At 48.8% G+C, this 17287-nt stretch overlaps 3 protein-coding genes across 5 annotated transcripts in view; 2 read left to right on the top strand and 1 right to left on the bottom strand.

Annotated features, from left to right (window-relative positions):
• The first annotated feature begins 230 nt into the window (after positions 1-230).
• ola1 (Obg-like ATPase 1) lies at positions 231-6754 on the top strand. The gene is made up of 11 exons (XM_056589892.1): positions 231-338; positions 919-1016; positions 1113-1256; positions 1496-1623; positions 2008-2183; positions 2401-2481; positions 2987-3084; positions 3685-3825; positions 4118-4214; positions 4634-4756; positions 6107-6754. The coding sequence occupies exons 2-11, from the start codon at positions 919-921 to the stop codon at positions 6212-6214; spliced, it is 1194 nt and encodes a 397-aa protein (XP_056445867.1). The 5' UTR covers positions 231-338; the 3' UTR covers positions 6215-6754.
• A 353-nt stretch (positions 6755-7107) lies between these two features.
• Positions 7108-15618, top strand: LOC130382246 (transcription factor Sp3-like). 3 transcript variants are annotated; one of them, XM_056589884.1, is made up of 9 exons: positions 7108-7393; positions 8151-8262; positions 8422-8646; positions 8742-9317; positions 10956-11132; positions 11640-11844; positions 12337-12526; positions 13113-13309; positions 14090-14362. In XM_056589884.1, the coding sequence occupies exons 3-9, from the start codon at positions 8431-8433 to the stop codon at positions 14344-14346; spliced, it is 1818 nt and encodes a 605-aa protein (XP_056445859.1). In that variant the 5' UTR covers positions 7108-7393; positions 8151-8262; positions 8422-8430; the 3' UTR covers positions 14347-14362. The 3 variants fall into 3 exon arrangements, with proteins under 3 accessions (XP_056445859.1, XP_056445858.1, XP_056445856.1); XM_056589883.1 differs by lacking the exon at positions 8151-8262; XM_056589881.1 differs by lacking the exon at positions 8151-8262 and having other exon boundaries at positions 7195-7778; positions 14090-15618.
• Positions 15619-16078: 460 nt separating this feature from the next.
• Positions 16079-17287, bottom strand: part of uggt1 (UDP-glucose glycoprotein glucosyltransferase 1) — a 35224-nt gene continuing 34015 nt past the window's right edge. Inside the window, exon 40 of the mRNA XM_056589878.1 lies at positions 16079-17287. This exon is cut by the window's right edge and continues 8 nt beyond it. Coding sequence (XP_056445853.1) covers positions 17276-17287 — 12 coding nt within the window. The 3' untranslated portion in view covers positions 16079-17275.

Genomic DNA, 17287 nt, shown 5'->3' with positions numbered 1-17287 from the left:
CTTTGCATAATGCAAGCGGTTCCCGTTTCTTTTTTCATTGTACGTATTGGCAGAGTTTAGGGGTTAATAAACTTTATCCAAAATCTTTTAAACACATTCTACGATTGTCCTCAAATCCTACCTTCTCCTCTCCAGCCCTCGCACCACCTCTCTTTCACGCACACACAAACACAAACACACACACGCTGCGCCTGCACACGCATACACACAGAAACAAACACACGCTTCTCGTGCGACCACGACAGAACACTTCCGGGTGAAGCTCTCCTTTCCCCCGGAGCTCCGCTGAGGACTAGACGGTTCAACACGTAGACCGGAGCCTAACAACACGTTTAAAGGTAAACCAGTTCGCTCTGATCGGTTTGCGCGTAATCTATCGAGAAAAGGGAGAGCCTGGTCAACAATAATCGTGTCTAGTTCATCGGGTTTCTAGCCAGTTTATTAGAACCGACAATACCTAGCGACTGTGAAGCTAACTAGCGTGCCGTCTGTCAACCCGATGAATGGAGGCTCGCTGCGACCAGCTATCTGTATACTCTTCTGCACAAGGCATGGTCGATCAGCTCTCTATTCTACTATTTTACTTTTATGGAGCTGCTCATTGCATTTCGTTGTACTTTGTACAATGACAATAAAGCTTTCTATTCTATTCTGTTGAACACAAGGCAGGGTCGACCAGGTATCGTTAATACTGTTCAACTCAAGTTAGGGTCGACTGTCAATATTTTAGCTCCGTATTCTGTTGCCATGAGCTCTAGTGGATTATTGGGGATATGGAGTGTAATTTACAAACCATTCGTTACGACAACCATGGCGATGGATTTAGAGTTTCCCATACGTAGGTTTCTAGGCCTCAGGGAAGGTGGAAGGGAATCCATTTAGCCACGGTGCTATAACGTCAACAATACCTATCTACAGATGCCTCCAAAGAAGACAGATGCCCCTAAAGAGCCTGCTATCATCGGACGGTTCGGAACCGCTCTGAAAATAGGCATCGTGGGACTACCAAACGTGGGGTAAGTGTAATCTAAAAATAACTAAGACAGTCTTCCAAAAACGGTGGATAGCCTCTGATAATTGTGACCCCCCCCCCCTCATTTTGCACACCACAGAAAATCCACCTTTTTCAACGTGCTCACTAAAAGTCAAGCGGCGGCGGAGAACTTCCCGTTCTGCACCATCGACCCGAACGAGAGCAGAGTGCCCATCCCAGACGAACGCTACGAATATCTGTGCACGTACCATAAACCACTGAGGTACGCAAGCGACGCTCCTGTGTTGACGCCGGTGCACAACTTCAGCAGAACCATCTCATCTGCAATTCGACTACTAAATGCTCTGTAGTTGTGTATGTGTATTTGTTGTTTGTATGTTACTGTGTCTGTATACAAGCTGCTCAAACTAATTGCCCCTAGTGGGATTAATAAAGTTGTATTGTATTGTATCACAGCATAACAGGCCACTTCTGCCTTGTTTTTATTTATTTTTTCTATAGCAAGGTGCCAGCGTTTCTTAGTGTAGTGGATATCGCTGGCCTGGTGAAGGGTGCTCATGCTGGCCAGGGCCTGGGAAACGCTTTCCTCTCCCACATCAGTGCTTGTGATGGCCTCTTTCACATGACGCGTGAGTCCTTCTAGTTTCTCCTCTGAAGTCCATCAGTGGTGACCAATCTGCTGCAATGTCAATTCCTCCTTGCCTTGTTGCTGGGGGCTGTTATCAACCTCACTTTGTATACCAGGGACCCGACTGAATGTGGGGTGTGTACCTGGTCAAATCTGAACCTGGGACTCACAAGCTACCCGTTCTACTGACCCCACTTCTATGCTATGATTGACCTTTTGTGTGTGTGTATGTGTCTTAACCCTTTGTGTGTATGTGTCTTTACCATGTGTGTGTGTTTATGTGTGTATCTTGACCGTGTGTGTGTCTTTACCGTGTGTTGGTATGTGTGTCTTTACCTTGTGTGTGTGTGTGTCTCTCTAACGTGTGTGTGTCTGTGTGTGTCAGGCGCGTTTGACGATGAGGACATCATCCACGTGGAGGGGAACGTGGACCCCGTGAGGGACATGGAGATCATCCACGAGGAGCTGAGGCTGAAGGACGAGGAGCTGATCGCGCCCATCATCGACAAGCTGGAGAAGCTGGCCGTCAGGGGCGGAGACAAGAAGCTCAAGCCAGACTACGTAAGCAGAGTGTTGTACTGTGAGCGCACATCCCACATACGACCAAAGCGTGAAATGCTCATTGTGCTGTAACCAATGTTTGATAGTTGATTTGAAATGCATCCTTTCTGCAGATATTATGGATACTGGATATTGGATACAATGCATGACTCGTTTAGAGCGCACATCTCCAGTGGATATATGCCCTATGAAACTCATCCGTCTTCTCTCAATCCAGGACATCATGATAAAAGTTAGGAACTGGGTGGTGGAGGAAAAGAAACATATCCGATTCTACCATGAATGGAATGACAAAGAGGTATGCGTGTTGCCCAAGGGAGCCTGTCGGTAAAATGAACACAGAAACCTTTAAGGAGAATCAAAAAGCCACTAGGTTGTTTTCACATCCACTATCCATGTGGTGAATGAATAAAGGCATGCCAATTATCAAGTGTCTTACAATCCCCTCAGTGCGTACATCCTTAGCGTGGGAAATGACCCCAGAAGTGTGGAGCTGGGCCCCCACAGGAATAGCAAATGAAATAAAGTGATTTAATCAGTATCCATAGAATGTGGTATGTTTTGTACTTTAGTCAGTAGAATCGGCTTGTTTGAAGTTGTTTCCATATGCTTAGTTGATGACATTGCAACAATCGGTCTGCCAATCACTCGCTCATGTAGCGAGTGATTGACAACTGCTAGCGACAGTTGGACAACTTTATGGTGAATTTGTTCAGAGACTTTGTGCAATATACTTGTGCCATGTCCTGAGGATTGTATTACCAGTATTGGTCCCTTTTTTAAATATTTGTTGTCTTTTATAGATTGAGGTACTGAACAAATACCTGCTTTTGACATCCAAACCGATGATCTACTTGGTGAATCTCTCTGAGAAAGACTACATCAGAAAAAAGAACAAGTGGTATGTATGTTAGTATAAGAAAGAAACCTGGCTCCGTCCAATGGGTCTTATTAACATCGTGGCCATCTTGGTGGCCACCAGCTGGCTTAGGGGTTTCTACATTCAGTTCCCCTCCCAGCTAACGGTAAAACCCAAGATGACCACTCAGTGAATATGGCCCATGGACGCAGGGTTATTCTGATGGTTAGCTGTGTGTAATATAACCTACCCACCACTTCTAACACATTGCGTCCTTTGAAGATGTATTCATCTGCTGTCACAATGTGTACATAGCACGTCCCACCTGTATACCTGTGCGAATATGTGTGAGCATACAGTAATGTAATAGCATAATCAATGATCAAAGAAGGCAAAATGAACTATGAACTCTTTTTCTTTAATTTTTCCTTTAGAAGTTTACCGTCACATTTCTATGCGTTGCCAAGGGAGGGGAAGAATTTAGGGTTTCAACCTGTCAGGGAGGCCAACACCCTAACCACTAGACCCCCCCCCGCCCTTTATCCAATCCAAACTGACCGCCGAATGGGAATGTTTCATCAACCCGTGTAGAACGACGTCATCAACCTTCCCTCACCCCTTCCCCATGCCGCTGTCCCTCAGGCTGATCAAGATCAAAGAGTGGGTGGACGCCCACGACCCCGGCTCCCTGATGATCCCCGTGAGCGGAGCGCTGGAGTTCAAGCTGCAGGACATGTCTGACGAGGAGCGGGCCAAGTACTGCGAGGAGAAGAAGACCCAGAGGTAGGGGCGCGCGTCTCTCGGTTTTCGGGACGGGGAGCAGGAGAGTCTGATCGGCATCCCGGAGCGTACGTTCGCAGGCCGTGGGACTCGTTGTCATTGCTGCTGATTTTAATTAGGTTTATACCAAATGTAATCCACGTTATCCACATTTTACGTTTGTTGTCAAGGCGACATTGATGTGGTGTGATCGATCGTTCCTTGATCAAAAAGCTGTTTATTGAAAAACCCTGGATGGTATGATTTCCTTAATCCGGTCCCACTGTAAGACATTTCCCTGCCCTTGTGTTTCCAGTGTGCTGACCAAAATCATAAAGACCGGCTACGCCACGCTACAGCTGGAGTACTTCTTCACAGCCGGGCCGGATGAAGTGAGAGCCTGGACTGTCAGAGTGAGTACACTGGTGTTATCACAGTATTGCTAACAAAGTGGTTTACAAAGTCATTTGTATTAATCGCCAGTATTGGTGTCCAAAATGGCTAACCCTTTCTGGGCATGGTTTACCCCCCCTGATGGACGGTGTACTACATATTCCTCTATCCTTCCAGCCTGTGGATGTTTTCCTGAACTAATATTATGTACTTTTGAACTTTTTAAATTGAACCATGGTAAGTTAGCTCAACACCACCTAAACTGTTTACATTAGACTGAGAGAGGGAGTATATATCTTCTTGACTAAGACTAACTTTATGTTGCAAAATCATCAGTGCAGAGATTGGCGTGTGTGTCCAACGGTTTGCCCTTTTTCATGCCGGCGAAGGACAGCTGATCGACAATGTCCCTGATTCCCCTCTCCGTCGTGCTCCACAGAAAGGCACCAAGGCGCCCCAAGCCGCCGGGAAGATCCACACTGACTTCGAGAAGGGCTTCATCATGGCTGAGGTCATGAAGTTTGACGACTTCAAGGAAGAGGGCAGCGAGAACGCCGTGAAGGTACAGGGCTTCCACACCACACAGGTTCTCAACCTCTTCAGGATGTACCCCCCCACCCCATATAAAATAATAAATATATATGTATACATTAGAGCCAGACGATACAAATATTTGGTGATTTAAAAGTCTGATATTCCGTTATCGGCCGATATATATATTAAAAAATAAATTCCAGAAACACGTTACATAACATAACAGATTTCCCTAACATTGGTTATTTGTAGTTATTTGTGAGTCCTCACTAAATTAATAAGGTAAATCAGTTTAAAAATAAACTTTATTTTATTGTTTTATTGCCACTACAGAAAATAAGGGAACCCGTTCTTTTTTTTTTTACGTTTCTCATGAGCAAGGGAAAGTGGGCCCATATAGTGCGAGATAAAAGTAAAGCACATTAATTTGAATGATTTTTGCTTGTGTATGATTTATCCCGGGCCGGGTCGGGTAACGGGCTAAATATTAACGGGTATCGGCGGGTGCAGATTTCATTTTGATACTATCACGGGTGACGGGGCGGACCTGGTGCTGGACATTGTCAGCATCATGGACCGCCTCGTAGCGCAGCTGACTTGGAAAACCATCTGACCTACCAGATCTATGGATATACCATGCGACTGTTTGGGCTACAATTCCTTTAGGGATACTTTCTCGTGCGGCCCAACCGGCTCTGCTTTCCAATATCTTGTTTATTTCCAATAGCCTAGGCCAGAGTCCTGCACGGGTCCACTGTTTGAGACACGCCCCCGCCGATAAATTGGTTGGGCTCTAGTATACATACATATATATATTATTATAGGAAATTGCGACCCCCCCCCCCCCTTATGTCTATTACAGGAAACCAATTCCAAATTTTTAAATATGTTAGTCTGTCTGACCTTCCTAATATCAGAAAAAATGACGTTGTGATTTGAATCCAAATCCATCTCAATAGAAGTTGTGGAAGTTCATGCGTTGTTTGTTGAGTTTGCTTAGGGTTAGCTCTACTATCGCTCTATCCCAGGGTTTGGTCTATTAACCCAGGGTTCGGTCTATTATCCCAGGGTTTGGTCTATTAACCCAGGGTTTGGTCTATTAACCCAGGGTTAGCTAACCTTGCTCTGGTATGCAACGATTGGCCACAGCCATATGAACTAGAGATTGTGTATTGTGTGCTCAGTTAGCAGCAGCCCTGGGTTAAGTTCTGGGATACCAGGACACTTTGAAATGCCATGTTGAAATGCCCACCACGTGGAAATCAAATGTACTACATACCGGTACATTGTATTTGATTTCCCCCATGAAAGTAACAATAGTTCACTGTGGAATATCTTAGAACATTTGTTTTACATTGGTATTATTCTTTTCCAACAGAGTGTGGGCAAATACCGACAGCTGGGCCGCACTTACACCGTGGAAGACGGAGACATCATCTTCTTCAAATTCAACACGCCCAACGCACCCAAGGCGGCGAAGAAGTAGGGCCCCTGTGCGGCACCAGAAGACCCCGGGGACGCGGCGGTACCACGGCAGCATAGCGCCGGCACGGAGCCACGCTGAACACTGGTTCTGACCGGTCTCCCGGAGAACATGCTAAACATTTGTCTGACCAATTGGCGCTTTGTTGGCTAACATTTAAGAAGATGTTTATGGAGGACGTAGAGGTAGGATGCATTCTGGTGAGGAGCTTAGCAACGTTATATCTATATAAACTTTTGTGGGGGGTTGAGGTAAATGGGATGTGAATCGGAAAGGAAATGCGTCAATGCTTTATTTTTCAATGTTTGGTTAAATGTTTTTTTCTAAACATTTAACCAAATAGTTTTTTTTTTTTTTTCATTTTGGTATGCAACTATTGACAGCAGCAATATGAACTAGAGATTGGGTTTGGGGCTGGAGGGGGGGCGGGGGAGGGAGGAGAGATGCAACGACTACCCGGCCAGAATCTGATGAGCACATCTGTGCTATTATAAGCCTTCACAAATCTGTCCGCACTCAATAAAAATGCAAGTCTCACGTCGTTCTGATTATTTAATATTGGATGAGAAGTATCGGTCCACAAACGTGATTTTAAACGTACCAAACAAAGGATTTATTTAAATCTACAAATGTACAATTATAGTCTGGAAGGCGCACAGTCAAAAGTTAGTTACATCGCACATTTCATAACAAGTCGCTTTAAAAAGCATATAGTATATTCAAAAGTTCCGATATATATAAAGTTTAGAAACATCTCACTACCAGCTGCGTTGTGAGTTGGTTATACTCCATGGATTTCCACTACATTCCTTCTAGGTCCTCGTTTTAACAACAAACAGGAAATACGCTTTCTGTTAAAAACGATTGACGTCTCAGTTGGCCATAGACTTTTCACGACTTCCCTCAGACAACCAATCCCGTTAGAGGAGAACGGCGGGACTTCCTGTAATCTGATGCAAATGTGACCGTCAAACTCGTTAGTCCCGCCTTTTTGTGTTTCCCGCACCGTCAATCAAAAATAGAAAAAAAAATCGACCCGAATTCGCCGATCAACACACTAGCCCGCCTTTGATAAAATAATCATGTTCGGAGTTTAGTGGATCGGATAATCTCCCGCGTACTACATTTTACACTATGAGAACGGTACGCAACACTTAGCGCATCGAGGCGTACAACTATTCGGTGAGTTTTGCGCAAGCGACAGCGGAGCAATCTGCGTCTTTTTAATCTTCCGCTGAGTCCTGGCGCTAGCGGTAGCTGCTATGGTTAGCCCACTAGCTAGGCTAGGCTAGCCTCGGAGTAGTTCACAAAGTAAACACCCGATCCGAGCCCGAAGCGTCCGCAAAAACCTCCGTCCGCCGCCTTTTCGTTGTTGCGGTCTATCCCTAACCCCTTCGGACTCCAGAGTGGGGATGCTTTGCGAGCTTCCACGGGCCAGAAGAGTCTCAGATCGCCTAGTTTCGCTCGGTTCCCCCCGCTCTCTCTGAAACAAGGAGAAATGGCGTCCGCGGACGTGGACAGCAGTCAGAGCGAGTTTCTGCAGCACGGCGGCGGAGCGGACACGCAGGTATCCGACATTTTGGGGCTCGTCTTTCCCCCCCTTTTCTCCTACCCGACGACTGCTGGATGATGGTTTATGAGAGCATGAAGTTCACACGTTATAAACGATTTGATGCATGGGGTGAAAGCCGCACACTTCCTGTGTTCCCCTCAATAACGGCCACCCACTTTTACCCCTTTAAAACCCGCCCATAGTGGGTAGGACACCGGAGTCAGTCACTTGGGTCTGCTCGTCAAAGATAGCCCGTAGTGTACCTTTCTGGTTCTTCTCATGCATGTGTGGTGATGAATGCATTATTGTGTGGTACCGATCATAACAGTTCCCGTCTGCGGTGATTGCCGCCCATCCCCCACCTCTCTGTGTTCGTCCATTTTCCAGGTTGTGAGTTTGGTGCTGTGACTCCACTCATGCTTGTTTAGGCGTCTCTTTCGCCACTGTTTCCTAAACCTTTTGTAACAAAGTCCTTCAAAACCAATAAACAATACAAAAGGTATATATATATATATTCAATTCTACTATTTATAACGATGCATTGTGTGGCCATTGACTTCCTCATTTCACCGCACACTAAAATTACCTCACGAGTTTTACTATGCATGTGTGGCATCACAAAGTCACGACGTGTGTTTTGGTTTGAATGTATCCCCAGACGACAGACATGTCAGCCATTCAGCTGACGGGCTCGGACCGCTGGGAGCTGTTGACGCCCGTCTCCTCGGGAAAGGAAGACCAGGGCATCGTTCACATTCCCAACTCTGGAATAGTCACGTCCAATGGACAGTATGTGATCGGTAGTATGGCCAACCAACCCATCTACGTCACGGCGTCTGGGAACGAGGTCTCGGCCAATGGTGTGTCAGGCATTCAGTATCAGGTAAAATACTTAGTTTATATGCACGCACACACGCACAGATTCTTACCTTGCGGCGCTTCAGTTGAATGGAGGGTGTAATGGTCATCACCCCACAGATCCAAAACGCAGACGGGACGTTGTCGGGGTTCTCGGCGCAGGGATTGGACGACGGCTCAGGGCAGATCCAGCTGATCTCGGACGGCAGCCATGGCGGTCTGGGCGTCAGCCTGGCCTCCACGAACACGACAGACCTTTTATCGCAGGCCGGGCAGGTGCAGTCCATCCAGGGCGTGTCTCTGGGCGGGGGCTCGGCCTACGCCAGCGCGGGGCACATGGGGTTGCCCGGCAACATCACCTTCGTCCCGCTGAACCTCGACCTGGAGTCGCTGGGGCTGACGGGCGCCCAGACGGTTCCCATAGCGACGGGGGTGACGGCGGACGGGCAGCTGATCATGAGCAGCCAGGCGCTGGACGGCGGCGACGGCAAGCAGTCGCTGGTGACGGTGGGCGGCGGCGGGGGTCACCAGGAGCTGTACGTGCCCACGTCCTCGGCGTCCAACTCGGCCTCCTCGCTCCCCGAGACCATCGACGGCACCGGCGTGCTGACCCAGGCCACCGCCGTCTCTGCGGGCCTCGCCGACCCCTCCTCGTCCGGGAACTTCAACTCCCACAACCACCTGCAGCAAATCCAGGTCAGCAGCTGTGATGGTACAAGTCTGCCCGTGTGGGAGATGTAGTCTTTTAAACAACAAAGTTGAAATCCTTTTCTGTTTGTTTTGAAACAAACAGGATTCTGTTTTGAAACAAGCAGAATCTGATTCCGATGTCTTGATTGCGTGGAAGAAGATAATTTACCTGCAATTATGATCTAATAATCATAATAATCATCTATCTGGAATAGAGCTCAAAAGTGAGTGATGGAAAGTTTTCTCTCTGTTGGGAGTGTCGGTTACTGCTACCACTGAACCGTACGATAGTTTAGTTTACATTTACCAGAGTCGCCATGACGACGTTCTTACTAAGGACCTCACCCTACGTGACCCGCCGGTTCCTCGGCGGCCCTCGGTGCGACCGGCATTGATGGATGGATCCCAGTCACCAATGAAGCTGTGTGGCATGTTGACGACTATACGATTATGACGCGCACACGCCCACGCACACGCACACACTCTCCTTCACAGACTACAATATATAACACAGTTATAAAAGTCCACCTATTGCACGTGAAGTGAGTCTTCTACAAGGCCGGGCAGAGCCAAAACAGAGTAAATACCGCTACATCATCTAGCATTGTAACTACTAATCGCACTGGTTCTTAGTGACGGTTTCCCTTATGATGACGGCAATGTATATTAGTTTAATTTACTGTCGACAATTTACTTTTCAGAACTAAATCATTTCCATGTATAATCTAGATTTTGAATAAGACATTTGTATCCTTGTAGTTTAGCTGGAGCATGTTTTTCCGACTTGGTAGCTCGAACGCACGTAGATCGGAGATCACGCGTTTCCCATTCCGACTTCCCACCACCGCACGTGTTTTGAGATGTTATTTACCTGTGTAGTAAATGATCGCGTGATGGTGTCGGATCTGCGCATAGACTTGCATACTCGCAGATACCCACTACTGATTTTGGACTCTATTTGAGGAATTTTTCTTACTGGTGTCGGAACAACTCTACTAACCATGACGTGATCATATAGTCATCGTCCTTATCATGTTGGCTCTGAAATTGAAAGGGCCATCTTATTCAAAAAAATAAATAGAGAGGAAGGTATGAGAGATAGAGGGGGGGGGGGGACATGCATAAAACGACCACTGGCAGGATTCGAACCCGGGTCGCTGCGTTCAGGACTGAGCCTAATATGGTACGCTCTATCTTAAAGGGTACCGTAGCCGGAGGCCTTCCCTGGCTGCCAAAAACCAAGACATGACTCTCCGGTTGAGCGCCAGCATAGTAGAAAAACCTGAAATGGGCCGTAGTCCGAACACGTGCCGAGGGAGCCCCCTTTCAGCAACTCTGATGGGCTGATTATGGTTCCACCACATCCATTACGTCCTTGCGCCAACCGCGTCCACCGCAAGCGCCTGACGTGCGTCTCCCTAAAATTGTAACCTTGGGTCGAGGCGAGGCAGCAGCAAGGGCTGTGATTGGTCCGCTCACTTAAACCCGACGCAGAACCACAGCGGGTTCAGGGCCGCGTCGGAAGCGTGTGCGTGGTCCATAATCAGCCCTTAAGAGAGCCAAACAGAGCGGGATTCGACCGAGGGGAACGGTGATCGGCTCAATGTGACCCTGCCCTGACCAACCAGAGCCGTCTCGCTGCAGGTGTCCTCCTCCAACTCCCAGCCCATCCTGCAGCTGGCGGGGGACGGCCAGGCCCAGGGGGACCTGGGGCCCGGGGGCCAGACGATGCAGAGCGTCCAGCTGGTCAACCCCGGCACCTTCCTCATCCAGGCCCAGACGGTGTCGGCCACGGGGCAGATCCAGTGGCAGACCTTCCAGGTAACGCCTTCGTCTCGTCCTGTCCGGGTACTGGAGCCGTCATCCACATCGTCGTCGTCATCCCCGTCTCTTCTGGCTTCACTTAAAACTTTGTTACCGATATCATTTTTTTTTCAAAGTTACCCCCCTTGGAGCAAACCTGCTGAGGGGCATTAACAAAACGGCCTTGCTGCTGTTGTTGACATTCGTGGCAGAATCTGCAAAGGGAAGCCGTTATGACGGATGATATTGGTAACGGATGTTTGAGTGAAGGAAGGAGGGACGGTTTGGACTGGTATTGCTGGGTTGTTATCCACTCACACCGACTCTGTGCCATGATCATGTTTCTCCTTTTGACCCAACGGGCTGCGTGCAGGCTCCATCTCTACATGCCTGTTGTTGTGGCTGCGTCGCACGTGGAGCATATCGTTTCTTTAAGGTTACCGTAGGACACCGTTAGACCACAAGAGGAGGGCTGCGGTGGACGACGGGCTCACTCCTCCCTCCCCCTCTCTGCTCCTCATTCAGGTGCAGGGGGTCCAGTCCCTGCAAGGCCTCCAGCTGCCCCAGGGCCAGAGCCAGACCCAGCAGCTGACCCTGGCCCCGGTGCAGACCCTGCCCCTGGGCCAGGGGGGCCAGGTCACCCTGCCCAACCTCCAGACCGTCACCGTCAACTCGGTAGCGCACGTCGGGGTGCAGTACTCGCAGGGAGAGGACGCCAGCAGCCCCGCTGGTACGGTGACCTCCACTCCGTCCTCCTCGGCTGCAAGGGAAAGTTCCCCTTTCACCCTTGTGACGGACCACCGTCACGAGGGTGCTGTGGGGGTTCTGTTTCTCCAAAAGTTGACTCTGTTGTGACTTTCGGCCGGAAACCCGCTAATGTTTACCATGATAACACTGGCTAACATGGCTGACGCTAATGTTTACTGCGTTTCAAATAGGCTTACATGGCTGACGCTAAACTGTACTGTGTACCCCCCCCTGTTCTCCTTATTGTATTCATTAGTCATTTACTATCAAGTTATTAGAGACTTTTATCCATAGCGCCTCCCAGTGAGTCCAGACACAGTCGGGGTAGGGGAGAGGTCTGGGGGTCTGCCCCGCTCCGACGGGCCTACAGGCAGACCCCCGGTACAACCCCCCCCCCCCCCCCTCACCCGCTCTGTGACCGGCCCTGGCTACGCGGTCTAGTCCCCACGGTAACGCTGTGATGCCCCCCCTCCAGACATCCAGATCAAGGAGGAGCCGGACTCGGAGGAGTGGCAGCTGAGCGGCGACTCCACGCTGAACACCAGCGACCTCAGCCACCTGCGGGTGCAGATGACGGACGACGACATGGACGGCGCCGGCGGCGAGGGCAAGCGGCTGCGGCGCGTGGCGTGCACCTGCCCCAACTGCAAGGAGTCCGGGGGGAGGTGGGTCCAGGAGGAGGAGGAGGAGGAGGAGGGGGGGGGGGTGGCACACGGGAAACCAGCACACATAGAAAGACACGCACACACACGTGGCCGACAGACACACTGACACACTGACACGCACACACACACACACACACGCGCACACGCACACGCACACGCACACGCACACACACACACACACACACACACAGGCACACAGGCACACACACACAGGCAGGCACACACACACAGGCACACACACACACACAGGCACACACACACACACACACACAGGCACACACACACACACACACAGGCACACACACACACACACACACACACAGGCACACACACACACACACAGGCACACACACACACACACAAAAGGCCAACACAGGCACTCACTCACAATTTAGCTTTGAATATGAATTGGATATTGAATTAAAGATAAACACAAGTCGTGTCGATGATAGTAATAAACATGCTTTGGTCCAGAAGACCCCGGATATCAGCTCCAGCTCACAGCCCAGCTCTGGTGGAGTCTGCCTTCGTTTTATTCTAACACCGTCTCTCTCTCTCCCCCCCCCCCCCCCTCCCCGGGCTGCAGGGGCTCGGGTACGGGCAAGAAGAAGCAGCACATCTGCCACATCCCGGGCTGCGGCAAGGTGTACGGAAAGACGTCCCACCTGCGGGCGCACCTGCGCTGGCACAGCGGGGAGCGGCCCTTCGTCTGCAACTGGATGTTCTGCGGCAAGAGGTTCACACGGAGCGACGAGCTGCAGAGACACCGGCGGACGCACACAGGTGAGACACGCGCACACGGGGGACGCACACGGGGGACGCACACGGGGGACGCACACGGGGGACACACTGATGACACACACAGGTGAGACACGCGCACACTGGTGACACACAGGTGAGACACACTGATGACACACACGGGGGACACACACTGATGACACACACAGGTGGGACACACGCACACTGACACACACAGTTTGAGACGCACTGATGACACACACAGGTGACACGTGCGTACGGGTGACGCGTGCGTACGGGTGACGCGTGCGTACGGGTGACGCGTGCGTACGGGTGACACACACACGGATGACACAGGCACACTGGAAACATACGCGCACGCAGGTGAAACACGCATATGTACACGTACGCACACAGGACGGACACGCACAAGCACACAGGAAAGATACAAACAAATGTGCGACACGGACACACACAGGACGGACACACAAGCACACAGCCGAAGACCCATATTTTTTCCTATTGTTGTCTGCACATTAGTTGAATATTGTCCACTCTAGAGTAGAGCAGTAACTGAAACAAGGCAGGAGGGGGACGCTGGAGATCAAACCAAGGGAATGCAGAATTCGTTCTTTAGAACAGGATCCACAATCTGATCTCTCTTTCTCTTTCTTTCTCGTGTGTGTGTGTGTGTGTGTGTGTGTGTGTGTGTGTGTGTGTGTGTGTGTGTGTGTGTGTGTGTGTGTGTGTGTGTGTGTGTGTGTGTGTGTGTGTGTGTGTGTGTGTGTGTGTGTGTGTGTGTGTGTGTCGCCGCCGCCGCCGCAGGAGAGAAGAAGTTTGTGTGCATGGAGTGCTCCAAGCGGTTCATGCGCAGCGACCACCTGGCCAAGCACATAAAGACTCACCTGAACAAGAAGGGCGCCGTCTCGGCCGGCGCCTCGCCCTCCGTCTCCAACGACACCATCATCACGGCGGGCGGGACCACCCTCATCGTCCAGACCACCGGCCACCACGAGCTGGTCGGCAACCAGGAGATCCCGCTGCATCTGGTCGCTGTGGCGCCCGGCGAGGTCATGGAATGAGGGAGGGGTTGGGGCGGTTGGGGGCGGGGTTTATTTTTGCGAACTGGCCAATTACAGGGACCTCTTTTTATTGTTTTTTTCCTTACTTTATTTTTTGTCTTTTTTTACATATGAATATATACGTAAATATATATGAAAAATATATATATTTTAAGAGTTATGACCGTGATTCTTTTGCAGTCTTTTTATAGGCGGGCAAGATATACATAAAATATGTGGTTGCAATGTACACACGCGCAAATACAGACATGCACACACATTGTCGCACACACACACACACGCACACACACACAAAGGAAACCATGCATAGACACTCAAACAACCTGAATACTCAACACAGTGAAATGCCTTATTTTGTATCATACTCTTGTATAAAATGCTGGAGATGCATGTGTTTTTTAAGCTTTGATGTTAATGTTCTGGGAATAAATGTTTGTTTAATGACCTATAGGGGCTGGGGGGGGCGGTCTTTGGACAAAGATCAATGAATGCGCCGAAGAAGAAATGTTTTTAATCATCCCGTCTAGAGGACTCAAGGAGTGTCTCTTATGTCCGGGACGGCGGTTCTTGGAGGCAGCGTCCCACACCTGAACGGTCTCTCAGCTTGGCCGCGCTCCGAGGGGTACACCCTAAGGCTCTGATACCCCATTCAGTACAGTGATGGTAGACCCCCAAAGGCTCAAGAGTTCCCCAAACCCGGGAAGGAAATGAATGTGAATTTCATTGTGTTGATTTTAGTAACAAATAATGTAATACAGCCGTTGGTGGTTTCTGAATTTGAAATCACAATGAATACTAAATATCTTGACTGAAAGGGACACCGGTCCGGATTGAGGGGCGGCAGATTAGGGTGTGTTTTGATTCTGACGCTTCCTCCAGGAAGGCGGTCCTCCTGGGTTTGTACTTCTCACCTGAAGCTCCGCCCTGTTTATCGTTTTGTGTTTTTTTTTCCCGATTTGAGAGATCGGCTGATGACACGCCTCCATCTGCCTCTTCAAGGTCCAGTGTGAACTGAGCATCTGTGACCTCTGACCTGAACACAGACCCCCCGTCCACTGGCCCGAGTCATACCTGTACCCCCTCCCCCCCCCCCTCCTCATCCACCATCACCCCCACCTCCCCTCCCGTTATGAAAGATTGTTTGGCGGCAAATTAATTTAATTGTACTCATTGAGTTATATATTTTTTCCTCTTTCTATGTTTCTTGCCATTACTTATTTGATTTTTTTTGGTCAAAGATCAAGCCTTATGTGTCTGGGGAGGGGGGGGGGGGGGGGTGCATTGTTGTTGCCATGCCAACACCGAGAACTGTATGCAACAAACCACCAAACTCGTGTTTTTGAATTTATTTCTTGAGCATACTTATTTTTTTTCACATTCCAATTGGGTACCGGATTAAACAAGTTATAACGTTTCTCTTCCAACAGCCAATCCGCTAGCGATTCTGTCCGGACGATGCCCAGTCGATAATGAAGCAGCCATGCCATTATATTCAAGATTTTCGTTTTCTTTTTATATCAATGTAATCTTTTTTTTTTTCTCTGTCCACATTTGTAGCGTTCATTTACATGTATATTCTTACGTCACATTGTTTATAGAAGCCATTATTTGGTCAACTAAATCTGTTGTATCAATCTTTTATTTTAAGTGATTTTTTTTATGAACTTGTGTAAAATTCGAATGTTACTTTTTTTGTAAAACCTTTTTTCAAATGGATCACAATAAAAAGTCTGATACCTTCAGTCGGGTCATGGTTTCTTGTAAACGTGAGGGACAGCACTTTTTTATTTGTTACACCTATCAGTTAAAGGATGTGATTTTATTGAGCAAATCATTTATATCACTTTCATGATGTAAATCGACAAGACATTTTAAGCTAGGGGAAATATTAAGTTGTGCTATTAATAATAATAATAATATCTGAACTTGTGTTACGAAAGAGTGTCAAACTCTGCTTCAGTTCACAACGCCCCAGTGCATTTCGCTCCAGACACAAAGCACAAGACCCCAGATGATGTTGGCTGAGTCTTTATTGTCTGGGGGTGGGTCGTTTAGGACCACAGGACTTACAGGAGAACATCAGGTGTCCCTGTTCACGGGAGAGAGATGGACTCAAATTACAGTAAGAGATGATGGGAACTAGATGTCTTGGTTAAAGATAACTTATGAGAATGCTATTCGATTCTGGACGGCCATTCTCTACGGCTTTGGGAAAGTTGATATAAAATGTACTGTTGCGATGTATTGCAACTTTCTCAAGTACTTCTGGTCGAGGCTTCGTCGTACGGTAATCATCGTACCACCATCTAAGAAACAGCCATTATAAAAAAAAAAAAAAAGAGAAATCCCCTTAAGACTCACCGAAGACTAAGGAACATCAAAACATGAGTCTGGTCCAGAGTGTTTGCGCTATTGGATGGTGATCTGTTATCTAGTTTAGCATTTCTATTCTTCGATATTTCAAAATATTTCACCGGCTAGGGAACGGTACAACTTTTTCCCCATACAGCCGGAAACAAACCAACAAAACAAACACCAAGAAACAGAGCAGCGTTCCTCACGACCGAACGCACAGCAACACGTCAGCCACCGTGCTACGTGATGCGCTACACTCTCGATAACCCCCATGGGCACACACTTACCCACGCACATATACACACATACACCCGGTCACGCACCCACACACACACGCTCAAACACAGGCACAAACACACAAATAGTTCCAGACTACACTGTATAAAAAAAGGGCGAAATTAATCATCAGAACAAGGGGTCCATCATTTAGGAGCGGCTTGCGGCCTGTCTATCGGCAGGCTGCTCCCAAGGAGGAGAAGAGGAGCAGAGAGGGAGTGGAGGAGGAGGAGAAGAGAGTAGGGGACTCTTTAAACAGAGTCCAACCCACCACCTCTGCCCTGGCCGTCCCAGGACACTACAACTCTAT

The sequence above is a fragment of the Gadus chalcogrammus genome, chromosome 5 (assembly GCF_026213295.1).
Source record: "Gadus chalcogrammus isolate NIFS_2021 chromosome 5, NIFS_Gcha_1.0, whole genome shotgun sequence".
Taxonomy (NCBI): domain Eukaryota; kingdom Metazoa; phylum Chordata; class Actinopteri; order Gadiformes; family Gadidae; genus Gadus; species Gadus chalcogrammus.
This window is presented reverse-complemented; position numbering and strand designations above follow the sequence as displayed.